Source organism: Triturus cristatus, chromosome 5_2 (genome assembly GCF_964204655.1).
Source record: "Triturus cristatus chromosome 5_2, aTriCri1.1, whole genome shotgun sequence".
Lineage (NCBI taxonomy): Eukaryota > Metazoa > Chordata > Amphibia > Caudata > Salamandridae > Triturus > Triturus cristatus.
The window spans coordinates 568,067,909-568,090,424 of NC_140588.1; the positions used below are offsets into that span (position 1 = coordinate 568,067,909).

The following is a 22,516-nucleotide window of genomic DNA, read 5'->3' on the forward strand; positions in this document are numbered from 1 at the left end:
GGCTACATTAGTACTATGCTTTTGTGTGCCAAATCGCCAGCATGACCATATTAATACTGCACTCGCCAGTGCCAATATTACAATATTCTATAGAAACACTGCACAACTGTTTGTCAAACTGTTCTGCAGTGTGCTACATTCACATTTCTATAGTAGTATTTCACCGTAGCAAGCCACAGCATTATCAACAGAATGCTGCAGTACAGTGTGCCAAAATCACCCAATCACGTTGAGAATAGTGCACTGTAGTGAGGTAAATCAACAGAATGGCCTTGCATACTATATTATAGACTTCCAAATGCACAGTATTACCATGGTACACTACAATAACTCGAATCTACATCACTGCCACGTGAATACTGTCCTGCTGTGTGCCAAATGGATGACATGTCCATACGAATATTACACTCGAGTGAGCCAGTGTCACTACGTATCTATAGAAACGTTGCTCTGTGTGCCAAATTCTAGAATTGCCGTGGGAATGCTACTCTTGAGCGTGCTACCTTCTCATTTTAATTGAAGCGCTTCAGAGCACTGCCAATGGGATGTTGAACTACAGTGTCAGGTGACTGGAAACTCCACACACCACCAGCAGCGTGAATAACTTGAAATTAGACAATACTTTAAAAAGGGGCATTCTTCAAATACCTTTGTAAACAATAGCCAAATGGTGAGGCAATAAGTGACAATATACCAGTTTACTTGCAAAATGTGGACAGTGACACCTTTTGCTCGGTCTCCGAATGCAGTCTGATTCCTTTCCCACGCGCACTAAATTGCGTGACCCACAAATTCACACTACCTCACAGGAAGCAAACACGAAATTTTTCTAGTTAATATGTCAATAAATGAAACCGGAGCCCCAACGTCCACATGTAATGCAACAAACGATCAATCGCTATTAACATCCAAAAGAACACCCAGTATTTATAAAGGGGCACGGTGAGGAAGTTGTTCCACCCATCATATAAACAACTGAGCAAAAGTCCTAAATATGCGCTCTAAAAACTCACCTCTCACGTCCCAAGGGAGGGATCCTAGTCCCAGATTTTCACTTGTAGGAGCGGTGGGAGGGGGTGTCACGTTCTTTGCAGAAAGGCACACTCATGCACAACCCAGACTCTTTCGATGGCTGTTTTTTTTCACTTGCCCGGCATGGTAACTCTTCTGTAAATCCTGTCAACCATTCAGGAGGTGGGCAGCTGCAAACTCCCTCTCTCTGCCCAGGAGGTCGTTTACCTTTGACACAGAAACGTTAAACTGATTAAAAGGAAAGACCCAGAGCCGGAGGGTGTCAGTGTCTGATGTGATATGGCGGTTATAGGAGGTGCTTCACTGGGAGATTCGATGAGAGTACATGCAAGCGGGTGTGTGTTTCTGAGGAAGAGGAGCAGCAGCAGCTAAAAAATGGAATAATATCTTCCTAATACACACACCGGGGGTCATGCACGGCGCAAGGGAGATTAAAATTAAGCAATTTACCGGGTCCGCGCCGTCTCTGCTCCTCCTGGGCCGGGTCCGACTTCCACGTTGGCACCATGGCACCTTGGCAAGTACCGCCTGCGTCTCAGCCAATCCAGACGCTGCTCCAGGCGCACTAGGCTGCTCATTAGAAGAGCGGCATGGAACAACCCTCACTCTTCTAATGAGCAGCGCCTAGTGCGCATGTTCGGGCTGGGTGCAAAACATTTAAAGCCCTAAACAGAACATGCGCACTCTTGGTGTGCGCTCCGCCGACCACCGACCTGAGGCGGATACATGTTATCGCATTCGCATCAGACACTTGCAGCTGAACTCCTGTAGTGCTGCCCCGCCCCCTTCTGAACAGACTGCCTCCGGCGGCCAGGGATAGATTTGCATTGCAAATGTGAGTGAGTCAGAGAGAGTACCGGCAACGCTCCACTCGAGTGCGGTGCCGCCATCAAATTAATTTAGTGGGGCAACGCCCAAGCGCCCTAATGGACGCACCTGTCGACCTATCGCAGAGCGCCTCTTTCAGGATCCTCGTGCTGTATCTTAAGTCCAATCACAGCAGCTGATACTGCCATTGGAGCAGGCCTCCGTGTCTTTGGCTTCTCCTCTAATACCACCCAGGAGCAAACGTCTTTTGTTGGTCATGCTTATGATGTTGTTACTTGTACTTTGCACAAACCTGTAAAATTCGAGGATATCCCATAGAAAGTCCGGAAGAACTAGTGCTCCGAAAATGCCCCTCCTCACACCGCTGCCAGTCCTTAAGGTGGACTGTGGAACAGTTCCCAGCCGGCATCTTCGCAGGTGGCAAACAATATTTTGCATAGTTTCAAGTGTCAAAAGGAATGAAGGAAACGCGCTAGAACAAAAAAACAAGCCTGAGAAATGTAAACCATACATGAAGAAAAATAACTTTAAACATAATCCAGTTTCGAAACCATATACCGTTAATGTAAAATCGAAGCTTTATATTAGACGCCAGTGTTTTGCATGACATGATTTTCAATCATTTGCTTCCCTTTAGAGAGGATTAGATTGCCGAAGAGCTGTACGGCTCGACGCCTTCAAGCTTGTATATCAGTTTTTCCGGGAATTGTTCAGTGTGTTGCGGAGAGCTTAGCTGCACATTTTGAAAAGTGCGTGTTTTCTATCTCATTCTAGCATTTGAGGCACGAAGTTCACACGGCAGCATGTTCTGCCCTACGCACTGCCCTATTCATGGCCACAGCTTCCTAATTCTTGTAACTCGAGTTTTGACGTGATTCAAATCGCTTCCTGGAAAGAAAGTGGCTAATCAGCGGTTTCAGTTTGCGCATTCCTTCTTTGGATTACCCAGCGTGTTTGCCAAGCTTCTGAGAGAGATTTCCTTTCCGTGATTCAAGAATCCAGTGAATCAGGGCTTGTGCGTGACGATGCGCCCTCAATTTGCAATAAAGCAGAAATTGTGCCACGATCATCGGCTTTTCATTGGTGAAAGGTTTTTTGACATGTACCTTAGCTGCATCACGGCTCACCGACATTACTCCATCGTTCTGTATCCGCATATGTACCACCTGTCGTCATCTGTGGAGGCCTCATTCGGATCTCTAGGGAAAGCCCCACACCATTACTTTCAAACATTTGAACACTTTTATTTTATTTTGAGGTTTTAATGTCACGATACTTGGCTCCGATTGCTTCTCAGACTGGAAGGCAACATTTAGATCAGGGGTCTCCAACCTTTTCTGTAGTGAGAGCTATTTCTGCTCAAGAAAAGTCTTCTTGAGCTACTAGCAAGTTTTGTAACTGTAAAATAGTGACTACACTATGACCACCCAAAGCAGGATTTTCAGTAGTTACCACCCAAGTATATCAAGTGCGGTTACCAGCAAAAAATGCTGGGAGAAAGTGAATCAATAATTAAATGCTTTCCCTTGACTTATGAAGTAACATTCAAATCTTGACATGCCCTGTGGCACAAAGGACTTATGCACAGAAGTACATCTCCCCAGCTCAGCTTGAATTATCATTCACCAGTTTCTGAAAATTTTCTCTTTAATAACACTTTCCGCTGTGGGCAAACAAACTCAATTTTCCAGAAAAACACTATTTTTGAAAACTTTTGGGAAATGCGCAATCTCAAAACATCAGCTTGTCATTTTCATCATGTACACTCGTGTACAAATGCCTCATATGGACAGACTACTTTGAATTCCCAGGTATTACATTCATATGCCATGGATGCTCACCATTGCACCGTGGATGCCTGTATTATGCCAGTGATGCCCACCATTGTACTAGGGCCACAGTTGTGCCAAGGCTGTTAACCATAAGGATCAGGGATGAGACCATATATCAGTCATAACCATTAATATGCCAGGAATAGGTACATATAGGCAAGTCATGCTCTTACTATGTCATTGATGGCTGCCAGTATACCACAACTAGACCAAAAATACTAAAATAGTCGAGAATGACCATTATTATGCCATTGTCACTATTATGCTGGGAATGGACACAGTTATGCCAGAAATGACACTCTTATGATGGGGGCTAGCATATACATTTGGCGGTTCTTGATACCAGGCATAGTTTCAGGAAGCAATAGTGTTTATTATGGACACACATGTTGATGAAGCTCTTAATTTTCTCAGGTCTGGATCATACCCTTAGGTCTTCAGCTGATCCTTCATCTAACTGACACGTTTTCACTTTAACTCCTGCAGTCCTACACTTTAGTGGGTCAGCACTGATTACTGCTCAGGCTGCTGTTGCCATATTTCTTTGATGGTGCACTGTTGTGACTGATAAAGGAGGGACTACAACATGGCCAATGTCCTTGTGGCTTAATTATATCGAGATTGACTACAGACTGTTATGAAGCAAGCCCTATAAGCAGACACAGTCTGTGTTTGAGTGTTAGTATGAGTTACTGCCATAAATGTGGCTGGCTGTCACTCTAAGGGTCTTGAGATGGACAGTGCTGCCTTCCTTAATAGGCACCTACTCCCTGAATTTGATACTGAGCTTTACTTCACCTCTGAGAGCTACTATGAAGGTACTGGCGAGTTACCAGTAGCTCTCGAGCTACTCATTGGAGACCCCTGATTTAGATGTTGTTGACTAGATTGGAGTGAACTCCAGTGCCTGCTGCAATAAACAGTCATTGGCACGTCAATATGTCTCGCCTACGTGAGCTGTGGGCTTTGTTTATGTCTGTTAAACCTGTTGTAGAGCAGCAGCGTCGCAGCGCTTTTTTATTGCATGTGGGACGGGAGAGAGAGTGGGTTATGGCAAGCAACAACACAAAGCAGGATGGGTGGGTGGGGTCAAGCAACAACAAAGCAGGATGGATGGGTGGGTGGGGTCAAGCAACAACACAAAGCGGGACGGGTGCGTGGAGGCAAGCAACAACACAAAGCAGGTCGGGTGGGTGGGGGCAAGCAACAACACAAAGCAGGACGGGGATGGGGGCAAGCAACAACACAAAGCAAGATGGGTGGGTGGGGGCAAGCAACAACACAAAGCAGGACGGGTGGGCGGGGGCAAGCAACAACACAAAGCAGGACGGGTGGGTGGAGGCAAGCAAAAACACAAAGCAGGACGGGTGGGTGGGTGGGGGCAAGCAATAACACAAAGCAGGATGAGTGGGTGGGGCAAGCAACAACACAAAGCAGGACGGGTGGGTGGGGGCAAGCAACAACACAAAGCAGGACGGGTGGATGAGGGCAAGCAACAACACAAAGCATGACGGGTGCATGGGGCAAGCAACAACACAAAGCAGGACGGGTGGGTGGGGGCAAGCAACAACACAAAGCAGGACGGGTGGGGGCAAGCAACAACACATAGTGGGATGGGGCAACGATAATATGGATCACAATGTAGAGTAGGTGGGTGGGCACAAGCAACAGCAAGTGGGACAGAGGGTAAGAAACAAAAACAGAGCACAACACAGGGTGAGTGGGAGTGTATTGAACAACAGGGAGAATAGGTGAAGGCAAGCAACTACACTGTGCTGCAAGCAACAATACGGAATGGGGCAGAGGACAAGCAACATGGAGCACAGTGGGGATAGTTTGAGGGAAAGCAAGAATCATGGACTGAGATAGGGAAGCAACAAATGGAGCACATTGGCAGGTGGGTGGGGGCAAGCAACAACACAGAGCATAACGGAGGGTGGGTGAGGGGCATGGAAAAACACAGGCACAATAGGAGGGGGCAAGCAGCAATATGGACAGTGCGTTGGGGCAAGCAACAATGTCAGCAGTTGTTGGGAAAGCAACAACACAGATGGTGGAAGGGCAAGCAGCTACACTGACAGCTGGTGAGGATAAGCAACAACAGGGACAGCAGGAGTGGGCCAGCAAAAACACAGAGGGGGACAAAAGCACATGGGTAAGAGAGAGCACACGAGGAAGGTAGTCTGAAAACACATGCATGCTTATGGAGTGCTTCAACAAAAAGAAAAAAATTGCTTCAAAAGCATGAGCAGTGGGAGGACACAATGTTCATGCTCCAGGGAATGGACAAAGACACACAGAGGAAGTGAAGCTGGCACATGCTGACTAAAGAGAAGCAAGAGAATGACAATGAGGCCAGCCAATGGTATGCAATGGGTGGTCTCAAAGCCCACTGTAAGCTAACAAAATATATTGCATGTACTGTCTTAGGCAAGATTTAATGAAGATAACACATTAAAGCAATTTTCATCCCAATTTGTGCTATTAGTCCATTTTTGCTTATTAAGTTGGTTACTTGCCACAAAACCACATTGAACATTATTAGCAATCATCTCAACTCCATAAAATTGCCCCACAGAAACAGTTTGTGCCCATTTTCAGAACCACTCCACCTTCTAAATAAAGCCACTAGAATCTATTTTAGATTGTTCTGAACATTGTGAATTTGGGCCATCTTGAAATCCATCTGCTTCTGGACGACGTTAGGCATATCTCTTTCAGCAACATCTTGGATGCTGCCCTTTGTGACGAGCACTATTTGAGGAAAGGCTCCACTAAGGTAAGTATTCTACACTTGCATCCAGCCTTTGTGTCCCACAACTCCCATTGAACAGCTCTCCACTGCCCTGCAGAGATGCCTGTGCTTTAGAAGTATGCATGCATAAAAAGTTTAGTATTTGTAGATGGACGAAAACTTTACAGGCATCACGCAAGACATCTTTATAGTCTCCTACTCAGCTGTACTAATTGGTGTGCAAGAGACGTACTGGGGATGGCTGGTTGTGTGGTGAGTTATACCCACTGTAAACACAGGAACCAAGCAAAGGAATGCCCAACGTAGTACTAACTTGTTGTGTCTCCCGCATAGATGATAGTGCATATGTATACATCCATGCACAGAATCAGAAGGAATACAGGTGCAATGCAGTACACAGAGTTAAGATCAGTGGTGAAGTTTGGGATACTGAAAGGTAGATGTCACTGCCTAAAACTGGAGGAGCAAACTGTGTGGCCAAGAGACATGCTGCGGGATCATCGCCAAAGGTCCAGTGTTGCACAACATTATAACTAGTAAGGGGTGTCCAACTGAAATGGTGGACAGCGATTTGGATGATGCACCTCCTGGCCCTCCCATCACCCACAGATCCAAGAGCAGTGAAAGCTGTAGATGGTAGAGCTTGCAGGACTGATGTGACCATCACTAATTACAGAGGTAATCAATACATGTTAAATACAAAGAAATACATGTACGGAGAATATCTTTGCAAACATCATGATCCTGTTTTTCCACAGACGTCAAAACAAATATGACAACACTGTCTCAAGAAGGTGAACCATAACCATGTCATCACATCAACATAGTATTTAATTACTATCGCCTCTGTCCGCATTATGTTTTTCACTCATTTCCCCTGTGGCAGAGTTGTCACTCTACCCACCCAAGCGCCTCGTGTGGTGTATAGTTGTCACTCCACCACATATGTGCTGTTTTAACTGGAGCCCACCTTACACCACCTCTGTCAGAACAACCCTGATAGCAACATTGGCAATCTGCAGCTCCTTTCCCTGAACACTTCTCACTTTAGTGTAACATTTCAGCCGGCAGGTTGGCTGTCCTACTGGCCGGTTTGGCAATAGACTGACCACTCGCCTATCACTGAGGGTACAGGAGAAGATTTGTCGATGTGGCTACTTTCTAGGTTGAACCATGCTCTCAATGAGCTCCTGCATGTGTATGAAGCTCGGTTCACCACCAGTCCTGTAACTTCTTGTCTCCTGCTCATAAATGTCTCCTTTGTGTTTGTGTATGATGTCAAATCATACCGCCTCCTGCATATGTCATCCACAGTCCTTTCATCACACCAGTAACATTTAATCTCTGCTAAGTGTGTTTCCAGATGTAATTTTTAGTGGCCTCTGACACACTCAGGGAGGCTTCATCATCAGTTTGTCATTTTCACCAAGGCAATCTTCCACTAGCATTTAGAGTTTATTTTCAGTGAATTTGCTCTTCCCCAGTCTTCCTTGCCACGTGGCTCCTTGCTAGCCATGCTATCTCAGTGCCTTTGGCAGGACTTGTCTCTCCAGTGCTACCCAAGGCTGCTGATAACTGACGATGCACTGCCTGGTTCAATGATGTAACGAGTGACTGCTGAAGCGACAGTTGCATGTTCTGATGTCATTCAAATCACAATTGGTTTCCTGCCACTACGTACATAGAGTTGAGAACCTGTAAATAGTGAGCCAGTTGGATTTGCTATTTAGTAGTATGAAGTAACTGCGTGTCTTAAGCTCCCGACTGATAACTATTAACCAGAGCATTCAAGGTGCCAAAAAATGGGTAAATAGATATTTAAGCATAATTAAGGAAAGAGATGATCTTGCAGGACCTATATTCTCTGATCTGTTGCCAAGTGAGGCAGCAAACTAGGATGTGGCATCATGGCCAGAGCTGCCGACTTTGGAACTGGGGTACCAGGTTTGAGTCTTGGCATCCAGTCAACTACCTGTGATTCTGGATAAATAACTTAATCTCCCTGCGCCTACATATATATATATTTTTTTAATGAGCGTGACCTTGTGTAAAGCAACTGGTGCTCGTGTAAAGTGCTCCAATACCCTCGGGTCGAGTTCGCGCTATATAAAACTATGAAAAAAGTAGATGAAGTGGCATCTAAAACTGATATAACAGGTCCCTTATGGGCTCGTAGGAGGCCCCATCCTGCCTGAAGCGATTAAATACTCCCCTGCGCAAACCAAGCCTACAGAGCAAGGGAGCCTAGCAAGGGAGCCTTTCCTCCCACAAACAGAAACAATGAGGGCATTTACGCCTAGCAAGAAATAATCCAACAAAGTTCCATTGATAAAATAGAGAAATTCAGTTAGGAAGCAATTTAAATTCTGTGTAATGTAATAGTTTATTAGACTCTGAATCCTTCTGGTGTTTGCGAGAATCCATTTATCAAGTTCAGATTATGGCATGGAGATTATAAAACTCAGATGTAGCTGGGTCACAAAGTTGTGCTCTGGGGATTTGGAGACCGCTCAAGATCATGTACATAACTGAGAGTTTTACATCTTTACATTACATGTTTTGTTTCTTTTGTTTAAATTTGTTTATTGGTTTAACAACATCATTATACATTGTAGACTGACGACATTTTCTTGTCTGACACCACTTTCGTATCTAACGAATCATTAAACAAATTATACATTACATACAAACTGCTCTTTCTTTCTGTTGACGCATTTCCAATTCCACCATGGGGGATACTACAGGCTCCCCTCGATATTTGTTCCATTTTTCCCACTTCCGATCCCATTTTTTTGGGCATCCCCTAGTTACAAAAACCTCAGTTTCCGTCAGCATGCATCTATCTAGCTCCATCATCCATACATGGGCCTGTGGTGCATTACCTCCCCCCCTCATCCCCTAGCAATCTCCCGTTTAACTAATGTGTATCCTAGCGTCGTGAATTTTTTCTTCACTTCCGTTAGGTCCGTTGCCTCCCCTATATTCAATAAGCCCATTTGCGGCGTCAAAACAAGTTCCTCATGTAGGGCTTTCTGCATATGCCCTGAGGCCTCCTCCCATAGGACACGTACCACCGGGCAGCTCCACAGGATGTGGTAGAATGTGGCCCTCTGGCCACACCCCCGCAAGCAAAGATCATCCGATCTGGAACCTATTTTTGCTAGTGTCTGTCCTGTCATGTATGATCGATGCAGTATCCTGAACTGAATCAATCTAAATTTTTGTGTGATGGCTGCCTTTCGAGGGGACATAAGGGTCTCCTGCCAGTCCTAGTCATCCATCAACCCCAGATCATCCTGCCATTTTTCCCTGAGTCTCAAAAAATTATCCGGGAGATTATTACACAGTTTCTTATATGTAAGTGATATTACTTTCGAGGTTAAGGGCCCGTCTAGGAGCCTATCCTCAAGTGGTGTAGATTACGTTATGTCCACAAAGGACGGAAAGGCCGCCCTTAGAGCATGCCGAATTTGCAAGTATCTATATGTTTGCCCACGAGCCAGGTGATATTGCCGTTGGAGTTCCTCACATTTGATTATAGCCCCCTGTTTAACCAAATCTTTGACCATCGAGATGCCGATAAGGTCCCATTTGTCAAAACCAGGCTGGTAACACAGCATACCCAGTTTCTGCATATGCCAGAGGGGCGTTACCTTTGTGAAAATGTCTGCCCAGCCCAGGCGAGAGTGTACTTTATGCCAGATCTCCAGTGTATGTAGGGTGGGTCCAAAGAATCGCCCCCTGTTTCTCCTGCCACTAGCATACAAGGCCCCCAGATATCCAGACCTATCAGTTTGATAACAGTCCAGAGCGTATGCTGGGTCATCTGGAGGTTGGTATATCCACTGATTAACAGTCGCTAGCTGTGCCGCCCAGTAGTAAAGTTGCAGGTCCGGCAATGCACTGCCGCCATCATACCAACTTTTAGTAATTTTCTTTAGTGCCACCCTCGGGGTTTTCCCATCCCAAAACAGCGTACGGACCTCTCCATCAACTGCTTTGAAATATGAGTCTGGAACCTTGTGCGGGAAAATTTTGTAGGATATATAGGAAGCGGGGTAGTGCCAGCATCTTAAAAAGCGCCGCCCGTCCCGACAGCGGTAGGGACCTCCAGTGTTTCACATCTGCGCGTAATCTGGCCAGTGGGGGGGCTAAATTGGACTCGTAGAAGAGGTATGGATCTGACGTAACAAAGACCCCCAAGTATCGGAACCCAGTTGCCTCCACCACAATCGAGCAGCTCGCCGGAAGCTGGGGAACCTGACCTCTCAACATGTACAACACGGACTTATGTCAATTAATCGCATATCCCGAATATTTCCCGAAATTTCTAAAGATGTCCAGCACCACCCTTCTAGAGATGTATGGGGAAGCTAAGTACAACAGAATATCATCCGCGTAGAGAGATATTCGATCTTCTACTCCCTCTGCCCATCGCAGCCCTCGGACCATAACATCCCGGCGTACCCATGCCGCCAGGGGTTCCAGAAGGAGAGAAAATATCAACGGGGACAGAGGGCATCCCTGCCTGGTGCCTTGTTGTAGTCGAAATATCCGGGACGTATGCCCATTCACCCTCACTTGCCCCAAGACATCAGTATACAGCAGCCGTACCCAGGCAATAAACTTGGGGCCGAGACCCATCTTTTCCAATACTGCCAACATGTATGGCCATTCTATTGAATCAAAGACCATCAAGGCATCGAGTGACAACAGCGCAGCATCCTCCTAATGACATTACATGTTTTTTACAATTACAATTATGCTTACAATTTAGGGCTCAGGAATATTAAGTGAGCTGCTGAGAATTACACAAGACTAGATTTCTCAAGTACCCAGGCCAGCAACTACAAGACCATATTTCCAGTTCTTCTTAAAGAGATTAATAATTGCCCTTTAATCTGTTTTCTAGCATGTCTATTCTTGAAAGTAAGGCAGCCGAGGCATACAGTAAAGTTATTTTCCCAGAATCTCCCCACTATGGTTAAATGGGAAAGTCAGGACTCCCTCATCTCATGTCATGGCCACTAGGCCATGTTTCCTTTATTTTTACTCAGAGAAACCGAAATTAAAGCTTTAATTGTTTGCACTAAAATTCATCCTCTCTGGTAGGGGTGCCAAGAGAAAAGGTCCAAAGAACCATGAGGGCAAGAAATCCAGGAATTCTGCTCGACTGGCATGTAAATCTCATCCCAAATCAATCCTATTGTGCAACGGTCACATGAGTTTGCATTTATGACTATTCCAAAGGTTCCTCCTTCTACTCGATAAAATCTACTATGTGGAGGTCTTGGTAATGGATGTAGGAAAGTAGGATCTGCTTCTTATGGTTACCCCCACTTTTTGCTTGAAGTTGCACTGTTTTTGACTAGTCTGACTGGGATCCTGTTAATCAGGACCCCAGTCTATCTGCTTTCTCCTTTAAAAGGTTACACATGTACTTTGGTACACTCCAGATTGGATACTGGGGTACCGTTATCAGTCCCTAGTATATGGTAGAGGTGTGGCGCAGCAGGCCAGGGTGACTGACTCCGGAACCCAGGGCTCACGGCTTGATCCCCGGCGCCGACGGCAGATTAGCCCAGCACCATGTGACTCTGGGCAATAGCTTGCTTAATCTTCCCAACGGCCCCCAGCGCCTTAAGACCCTTACAGGTGATTGTTCCCGCTTTACAAATGTGGAATATTATTATGGTACCCATGTACCCAGGGCATAGGTACCCCAGAGACCTTCAATGGGCTGAAGCATGTATTATGCCACCCATGAGAGGCCATGCAAAATGGAACAAAAGGTTTGCTACTGCAACCTGTGTAAGCCGGTGCTTGCACCACTTACTTTAGATATAGGTTCACTATATCTATAGGTCACTACACTTAAAACGTATAAGTCACCCCTATAGCAGGCCTTATTAATCCTCAAGGCAGGGTGCTGGGTTTTTAGTGAGAGGGTGCCCCTGCATGAGCAGAGCCTCTACAGCCTTCGGAGACCATTCTCCCGGGTTGTCTGTGACTCAGCCGGACATATAGCTAGAGGTGCATTATGACCTCGCGCTAAATGCTATCTCAAAAACGGCTGCATAGAAACATATCGTACCTACCCACCGGTAATCGGTGTGGGAGGTATGATTCCACCCTTCTGAAGCTAGCTTCGTGGGGTCACTGGTCTATCCGGTGCCAGCTTTCTCGACCCGGTCAGCACAAAATGGATGCTGCCGACCAGAGACACATTTCTGCCCTCCTGCGGCTGAGCCAAGCTCGAGCAGAGGAAGGTAGCACAATAGGCATCCTGTCACAGGGAGGCGTGACCACCTCCCAGACAGGATTTAGTGTATTGGGTTTGGGTGGGTGCACTCTGAGAGTGCCTGAAAGTCTGCACTCTGGCACATTTGGTGTCACTGTGCATAGTCCAGCTCAAACTAGTTCAGGGAGCCGTTGGCTCCTGCTCTGGTGCAAAACTGGACAAAAGACATGGGTGTAACCACCCTTCTGTCCTAACAATCCCTAGGAGGGTCCCCCGAATCTGTCCAACCCTAACCCAGGTACAAAAGGGGTTACCTGCCTGTAAGACTTTGGATTTTATGTGGACAAGATTCTACAAGAAGAAACCACTGACCTTCAGCCGTATGGACACTCTGGACTTCGACTGGGCCCGACTTCGTCTCCCTCTCCGCCCAAAGCTTTGTCTGTGCCCTTGCTCCATACAGGCTCGGTGCAGGACCTCAGGTGCCCTGAGGACAACCGAAGAATCTCCCTTGGAGTGAAGGAGTCACTCCCCTGCACTAGCAGGCACCTTAACGCAACTGACCGGTCTGCTGCTCCCAAGCTCCTGCGGATTCCAGCAACAGAGGAGGTGGGTTTTTGAAGGTCCCTGAGGTCGATTTGCCCTCTCAGCAAGTTTGAGGCCAGTATCCCTCGTGGGGACTGCATAACCAGAACCCCTGTGCACCGTGTCCATTTGCAGTTCCATATGCTTGTTGGCAATTCCTGAGCTTGTGCATTGGACTCCGTATAGTCCTGACCCTGAGCAATATTTGCACCAAAGAACTCCAGCCTCTTCATGCCAAGTGCTCCGTGGGCTGGTACTTTGCAAGCCGACTCGAGGTCCACTCGCGACTCCTGGTCATTTGGCCTGTGGGTCCTCTTGAGGGTCATCTTAATTTCTATGGGGCTTCCCTGGTTGCGTCAGATGTGCCCTGACTCCCCATTGCTTGGTGAGTCCCCTGGACCTTGCTGGTCCACACTGTAACCTGCTTGACCTTCCTGCATGGGTTGCTTTTGCCAAGGCTTGATGGTGCTCCAGTCGGACACCGACCCCTCAGCACTCGACTTCCTTCGTGGGACAGCTCGCATCTGGCTCCTGGTCATCCTCGAAGTCTCCTGGTCCTCGTGGCTGCAGAGTCAAGCATCCCTTCTTTTTGCACCTGAAGCACCCAACATCAGTGAGCATTAGTCTATCGAGCCCCTAGTCACTCTGAAGTGACCCAGACTCTGTACCCTCTGCTTTCAGGTTCCTTCCTTCCAGAATCCAGGCTTGGATTCCACCAGACCCTCTTCACCTTCACGGCAGCAGTACTTCTTCGCAGCCCTCCATTGAGAACGACAGCGGTTTCCGACACCACTCCAGACCAGACCTAGACCTTTTCCCTTTCCGTAACTTCATACATGGAGTATGAACAATTGTTTATACTAGAGTGCTAATTACTAATTTGGGACCTTTTTAGATGTTAAAAAGAGGCCACACCACAGCTTAGCAGAGGTCAAGGACATGCACTTCACATGCCAGGATTGCACTGGGACTGAATATAGGCCCGGGCACCAAACTAAGTGACCCCTATTAGAACGTCAAATGGACCCGGCTCCTCTGGGATAGGTAACTCGGGTACTACGGTATCCATGGGTGGGGTAGCTCTCCAACCTCTTAAGTTCCAAAGGGTTTCCTTGAAGTCTTCCTAGAAGGGTCCTTAAACTGTGAAATTGCAACCGCAACTTCTCCATAGAATTGTACAGAGCCTGCAGTTGTGTTAGCGTACTGCACCCGTCCTCCGTGGGGTCCATATCTACTCACCTAGGGTGGTTTCTTGGGGTCCCAGCGATTCAACGAGCTCCAGACCTTGTCTTGAACCGAGTCGTGGTTGTTATACCACTATTTTAGTATATGGTTTGGTCTCCCCCTGGAGCCCACGGTGTATTGTGCTACTTACAGCTGTTCTATTGATCTCGTATTGTGTGCTTTGTGTTCTATCCTCGTGTAGAGGATACTAGAGAGTGTTATATTAATAATTACATATTTTTATATCTCTACTGTGTGGATCCCCTTTCATTTAGTCAATATAGGAGGTGATATTCTGGTAAAACAAGCTGCTTACATTCCTTCAAGATTAAGCCTGAAGGCTGCTCTCCACAGCTACCACTAGGATAGCTTTCTAAAGGTTATCTTTGACCTTGTACATCATAAGGGTCGTTTGAACTGGTACAAGGTGCCCACTTTAATTAGTGCACAGCATATACCAGGCCAACTTCTCACAATGGCACAGCTGGGATAATGTAATCTGGCTTGCACTGGCCTTCGCAGAACATTCATGGAAAGAAAGAGGCAGATAGACTTTGCTTGAATCTCCACAAAGATAACCGCATAAACTAGCCTGAAAAGCATGTCCCTGGCTGCAGGTGGAGTTTATAGTTGATTTTAAAGTTCTCTCAAGCTGTGGAATGAATCCCATGAAATGGACCTTGAGGGCAGAGTCCAGTTATTGCTACTTCAGAAAATTCTTAGCTATTCCGACTACCTTAACCAAAAGCTAGATTTCACAGTAAGGTGCCATCAAAAGCAGATGGAAGCCATGCATCGCCTTCAACTGGAATCCTGCCATTTGTTAATTTACTTTAGCTTGACATACAGCTTTCTGAGTTTACCACAAGCTGAAGTGCAGCAGTATATAAAACCTCAAAATAAGTAAAATATGTTGTGAGGTAGGCTGAGGGAAAATGTTTCTGTTGTCAGACGAGATTGAGTCTACAGAACATCTGCAAGGTCACCCTGACTGTAATCAAAGAAATATATTGAATTGTATATTAGATGTTTAAAGCGGAAGGCAAGTAAAAGTCCTAGCAGTTATCTTGCTTGGTATTTATATTAAGCAAAGCTGCTGAAACAACTACAATCCTGATTGCTCATCAGCATTGCACTCTGTGTGTGGTTTTTTGATGAAGTGACGTGAATCTTAAAAGGAAGCTGATTTTGTGGTCCTCTGACTATTGGATTACCTGGTGGTCTGTCAACAGTAGAATGTCTTTAAATATGTTTAGAGATGAAGGAATAAGACCCTCCAGTGCTCTTAAGGTATATTTGTTTTAGTGCCGCCCGGTTCGCTAAGAAACCACACGTAGCAACTTACTTATATGCGAAGAAATGCTACCTGCTATATAAAAGGAAGCGGATCTGCTTTATGAAATGTTCATGCATTTAACATGTGAACACTGGAGTATGTAGTTTTAGTGCAGTGGAGACCACATAAATCACTGATACCTGCCCTTAACAGACCTATTTTGTTTCTGCAGGTACTATTATCAGCGCGGGATCCTGGCAAAAGTTGAAGGGCAGAGACTTGTCTATCAATTCAAAGAGATGCCCAAAGACCTGATTGTGATTGAGGATGAGCCACCAGACTCTGTGCCTGCTAAAATCCCTGGAAATCATCATTCCATCACACACCCTCAAAATTCAAGGAGTGGATCTCCAGATACACTCCCTAATTCTAACAAGACTCCACCCCCTCAGAGCCAACCAATGAAAACCCAACCTATAAAGAAGGAGAGACTATCACCCACACCCGCACAGCAGGTTTGCAAACTAAACCAAGAACAGGCCCTGTTTACCTTTCCTGTCTCTCAAGTGAAGCAAGAGGCTGTGACTCTGCATAACACTGGGTAAGTAGCAATTCATGTGAATTCCTAATTCCATGCACTTTAAGCGTTTTAGATATCTCTTATTAATGACGGAGGTCAAACGTGTAATTGCTGCTGTGGACCACAGGAGTCAGTAGGTAGTCTCTATAACATCCCTTGCTTGCTACATTACAAGCAGTAAGGAGGTTTCAGAAAAGATTTACATGACTTACACCATGCATGCTACTCGTTTGCTTACACATTTACGGCACAGGATACCCACTGAAATGTATATGATTAATTTCCCTGGCAGCTGTGTGAATGTTTACTACCGAGAAACACAAAAGCAAATCTTACCTCTTTTTGTGAATCATCAAACAGTCATTGGTTTTGTAACTGAGTGTTTAACAAGTGACCTACCTTCTTTAATACACTTTCTGGTTGATACTATATTTAACTGTCACCATAGAAAACTTCGCAGGTGGTAGACTGCATCCGGAAATGTTTCTCCAGCAATGCTCCTGGGCACTGGTAGGTGACATTGTATAAAACTGTGCTGGCTCCTTACTAACCCACAAGTGACAGAGCAGTGCCATATATAAGCTCCACCCCAGCTCACCAAAGTCAGTTTTTTTCCTTTTCCCTTTCCGTAACTTCATACATGGAGTATGAACAATTGTTTATACTAGAGTGCTAATTACTAATTTGGCACCTTTTTTAGATGTTAAAAAGAGGCCACTCCACAGAAAGGAAAGGTGGGAGGGCAGTAACTTATAAACGCAGATTTCTCACCTTGGAATAGATACTAAAGCAGTACCTCCCCAGGCGGAGGGTCTGTGAAGTGGATTCAGCCCAAGAGGTCTTGCTGGACCAAGCGGGTGAAATGCCCTTCCTGCTGTACCTAGCTGTCAAGGTAGTGTGCACTGATGCCCACACCACAGCTTAGCAGATGTCAAGGACATGCACTTCACATGCCAGGATTGCACTGGGACTGAATATAGGCCCGGACACCGAACTAAGTGACCCCTATTAGAACTTCAAATAGCTGAAAAAGTTGCCCATATTTGCAAATCAGGGCAGTTTTTACTTGTAAAGACAAGCTGTATAGGTGTTTTGCAAGATATGGGAGACTGCTTGTATTTGTGATTGCTGCAGGCAATATTTGTGGGAATAGAGAAATCATCAGTAAAAAACAGTCCACCAGCCCATAGACAAGCCCACAAATAGCCCAAAACATACACAGACTTGTCAGACTGGCCCATTGGGCACTGCCAGATTGCCCTTTAGGCCCACCTGACCGCGCTGCATGCCAACACAGTAGTAACAGCCTAATCTTGGTGGAGTGGGCCTCAGACCTCCGGAGGCTGCTTCTTGGCCACTGTGTATCAGTTCTTAATGTAGAGAACTATCAACCTTGATAGGGTCCTCTTCTGCACAGCTTTCCCTTTCTTTGCCCCCAAGAACCCCACAAAAAAAGCACACAGTTCTCCTTCGTGTGATCAGTATAAAAGCCTAAAGCCCATTTGCGGCAAGCCAGTGGGACTTTTCATTGTACTTTGAAGGGTGAGGGGGGGCAAGAACGCTGATAGGGTGATAAATTGACCAACATGAAATGGCTTGAGGCAAGAAGTCTGCCAAGTCCTCATACTAATGTGTCATCCGCACACTCACTTGTGATATCTGGAACATCTACACATACCACTCTCCAGCAGGTGGAAGATAGGAGAATTGGGTGCACCCTCCCTTATGTCAGTTCTCCCTTTTGAGATGGCTTCTGCTGCATGAAGAGAAGAAAATTCATCCACTGACCTTCAATACCTGTTTTTCCCGCCGCAGTCTTTTCGTGCGTTTGAAAAACAAATGCATTGCCGTGGAGCAGCTTAAGAATCGATGCAGCGCCTGGCGTTCGGCTCCAAGATTGCCACAGCCCAATTTGCGAGCACCATGTCTCTGATGTCTGAGGCACCCGCTCTGAATCTGACGTCGGACCTGCTGTACGACTGAAGTTTCGACACATCACCTGCACCGCAGCTGGGAAATCAATGCCACACCAGTTTCCCCACCGCATTGACCAAGCGTGGCCGGATTTTCCACGCGTCACACCTTTGTGCCAAGTCTTCATCGACGTTGCCCAGCAGTAAGGAACTGAGGCCGCTTGTCCGAAACTCGACACATCACCTCCCTTCGCAGAAGGAAATCGATGCATCACCTGCCCTGACAGCAAGGAATCGATGCAGCACCTCCTCTGGCAGTAAGGAATCGAAGCATCACCTCCCCTGAAAATAAGGAATTGACGCATCGCTTTGTTTTCAGCGGCTCATCTCCCCTGCTTTCGTCTTTTGATTTTGTCGTATCCCAGGTACTTTGCACTAAAAAGTGACTCATCCATAGTTTTCTATGAACTGAACTGATTAAACTTTCTAAAAGGGATATCTTTACACGTGTATGTTGGATTTTTGTCATTTTGATCTTGTTTTATTCAGATATAGATTGGTTCTTTTTCTAAACTGATGTGGTATCCATTTGAAGTGTTTTCACAGTTTTACTGTGTGTTTATGTACAAATGCTTTACATATTGCCTCTGAGATAAGCCTGACTGCTCGTGCCAAGCTACCAAGGGGGTGAGCAGGGGTTATCTTAGCTGTGTAATCCCCTTACCCTGACTAGAATAAGGGTCCCTACTTGAACAGGGTGCCAACTAGAGACCCTCATTTCTAACAATCTACAAAGAATCCTGTGGAACACATTCACGCATGTTGGCGGAGCATATCGGTCAGAGCTTTTGCAAAAGTGCCGGATGAGAGGGCATAACCACGCTAAATGCAGAAACTCTGCATCCAGTGCTGCTCATCGCAATCAGTTAGCAACCACCCTCAGACCATAATTCCACAATTTGACAGGTATATAGTACATTTGATGTAAGAACTTAAAGTGAATAATGCACAAATTACAATTCGGCATGAGCATGCCTATCTGTGTGCAACAAAAGACCCAGTCCGCCAGTTCTAATGGCAAGTTAAGTATTGCATTCCATTTCTCTAGCGCTGGGTCTGGGGCTACTGATCTGTCATTTTGTGTTGCAACATACAATTTAGTAATATGTAGTGTTGGTGAGTAAGGTTTATTGGGCACAGAGTGTAGGGGATTCCCTGGGAAATTGGGGCTTTAACTTTTGCATGGCAGCCAGAGGCAATAGTATTTGAATGTCAATATTTGGGTGTGCCGTTGCGTATGTGAGCAAGAGCAACGAAAGTGCTTCCGGGGTAAGCGTTGCCCATAGTTTTCAACCCTGCCTTGTCAAGCATGTCCACCGATCTATCCTCCTGTGTGACTGATATGGCTGGGTGGAACAGTAGGGGAAGTGCTGGAGAATATAGAGGTTCCTTGTTTGCTCACGCCCTAAGTGCCCACCGAGCCCTCGTGGTGCAGTGAATGGTATTGATCTTACGTGACACATCCACACGTCTGTGTGGCAGGACGGTTTGGAGCGGGATGGGAATGGCATCATGCTCCACTGCTGATGTGGTGAGTATTAGTGGGGGAGATGCCAGTAATGTGCAAAGTGGGCTTGGGCACACAGAAAATATAAGTTTGAGGCATGTGTGCTGTAGATACACATGCTTTGCATAAGTCCGCCATCTAGTGTTGGGCTCGGATGATTGCTAGTTGTTTTTGTTCCAAGAAGTTTGCTTCGAGTCACAAGGCTGTGTGACTCCTCCTCTTGGAAATACTGCACATGGTTATCAATGCCATCTTCAGATATATGTTTTTCCGTCGATGAGTTCGGATGTAGTATCTCGCGCTCCAGTTCGAGTCTCCTTCTGTCCCCTTTCATTCCGAGATATATACTTCGACGGTATTGTTTCAAATGGTATGATATACATCTCATACTAGATTTCGTAGTGGGTTTTCGACTCGTCTCTTTGGCCTACGATGTGTGTGTATTGCTTTAGACGCCTGCCTGTGTGCTAATGCAAATGCCCCTGATTGCTTCCCACAGTGTATCTGACCCGTCCACAGAGCCAATATTCTTATCAAAGTATTCAATAAGAGCTGAGCATAGTCCCTCTCGGAACACTGGGTCTAGGAGTGCTGACGCCTTATGAACAATGGTTGCACTGTAGGCCATTTAGAGTAATGTACGATACACACAGAATTAGGACAGCATTTAGCAGCACAGTGATGGCAACAAAAACAATAAAAAAATCAACACCCACTCGAGCATCACAATCATGCCAAAGGTAGTCCCACAACCCAAGAACCTCTCAGCAACCATAATTTTACCACACAGTAAGAACATTCGGGGCCCTCCCTCACGGGGACCTTCAGAGTCCCAGTTTCCCTCCAGATGTCTGAACGTGGCTGGGCGGGCAGCTGTGAACCGGCCAGTATAGTCGTTCAGAAAGTCAAGTGCAGAGCGTCCCCACTTAAAGCCCACTAAGTGTAAAGCAGAGACAAACCAGCAGTTCAAATTTCCAATATATCTGCACAAAATCAGTAGCCACTGTCCTCCACGTAATCTTCAGACTGCTTGTGTCATTCTGGGTGAGTGTCTTAAGAAACTCAATTTCCTCTACGGGGGTCGCAAATATAAGTTCTGTGATGGTCTATGCATAGGCATGCCGGGAAGGGCATAGCGTAGGTTATTTCAGCTTTTTGTAGTTTATTCTTGACAGGAAGAAATTCATTGTGGGCCGCTTGCACCACTACTGTGAAATTCAGGAAGAAGGCTATGTTGTTGCCCTGGTTTGTGAGATCCATCTCGCGTGCCAGCTGGAGTACCGCATCCGAGTCTATATAGTTGGCTAGTATTGCTATCATCATGTGTGGAGGCACCCCCGGGGACGTTCGTGCCATGAGGGACTAGTGCACTCTTTCCACTACCAGCGGGTGCGACAGATTTTCCGAGTGGTCGTGGATTTATTAACACCAGTGATGCGTAGGTTATTGCGGCTTAAACGCGCTTCTAAATCCTCATCTTTTGCCTGCATGACTGCAAGTACCTTTTCCATATTCAAACATTTTGTGCTCACTGATTGTAGGTCATCTTCTGTAGCAGAGAAGAGCTGCTCAGCTGATGTGATTCGTTCCATCTGCTTGTGCAATTTTGTCAACTTGTGGTCAATAAACAAATTTAACGGGTCCATTTTTTCATCATTGGACTGTAAACTCTGTTGCATGGCCAGCAGCATGGTTTCCAGCGCAGTCACACCCTGAGGTGCAGTCTCTTGCTCATGGTCTGATAGCGCATCCTTTGAGGGCCTAACAGCGTGCCTGGTTTCAAAGGTGAGGCGATCAGTGTTCCCCATGTACACATAAACTCCCAGCCCAATACTGTGTGGGACAGAGGCTCCTGGCCACAGCGCTCGTGTGCTGAGATGCAGTGCTCCAAGTAGTTTACAGCAGAGGCTTTTTAAAAATTATTATTAGCTTTTATTGAGAATACAAAAGAAGACAGAGACCTAACGTTCTTGTAGTTACAGGCATCAATCACAGTTGGTTACATTGAAGACAGTTCCGGTAGCCTATGATGCAGCGCATTCATTATAATCACTAAACATTGTGCAATGAAAAAGGCTTCTCCCCACATCTCAATGTTGTACCCTCCTATTACTTCAATTGAAGCAGCAGTATCGGCAGCGGGCCCTGAAGCCAGGACTGATAGACCATCCCATCCCGAGCCAGAGTTATTACATTTCATGCATACGTGTTATGTTTCAGGGGAATTGGCACTCTGTGCATTGTTTGACTTGGTAAGCAAATAAGTTTGATAAAGCCCCCAGAAGTTTTTCGGTCTATTACAGGGAGGTAATAACTCACTGTAGTGTTCCGTTTGTGTGCTGCCATATGTCATATCGTGTGTCCATCCCTTCAGGGTGGGGGTCGGGCCTCGGGACCCGCAAACGCCTCTCTTCTCCGTGCCATAAGAAGCCCCATGTCTACTAAGCGCCGTATCCCCTTAGGTAAATGCTTGGACTACCCCAATAGAGCAAGCATAGGGTCAGGTTTAAGTGTAGAATCAATGACTTCGCCAAGTGTTTTAAAAATCAATTCCCAGAAGGACGCTATCCTAGGGCTTGGCCAGGCCAGGTGATAAAAATCTGCTGTGTTCGCACCACAGGGTTCACATTCCGCCGAGTCACGTAACCCATATCTGTAGAGCCTCTCTGGAGTGTAATATACC

The 22,516-nt window shown here is 46.1% G+C and overlaps 1 protein-coding gene across 4 annotated transcripts in view; it reads left to right on the forward strand.

The window, feature by feature from the left end:
* ELF4 (E74 like ETS transcription factor 4) overlaps positions 1 to 22,516 on the forward strand; it is a 289,452-nt gene that overhangs the window by 246,240 nt on the left and 20,696 nt on the right. For all 4 annotated transcript variants that reach the window (XM_085607648.1, XM_085607647.1, XM_085607645.1 and 1 more), the window contains exon 9: positions 16,006 to 16,374. In XM_085607648.1, the coding sequence (XP_085463774.1) occupies positions 16,006 to 16,374 (369 nt within the window). The remainder of the gene's footprint in view (positions 1 to 16,005; positions 16,375 to 22,516) is intronic.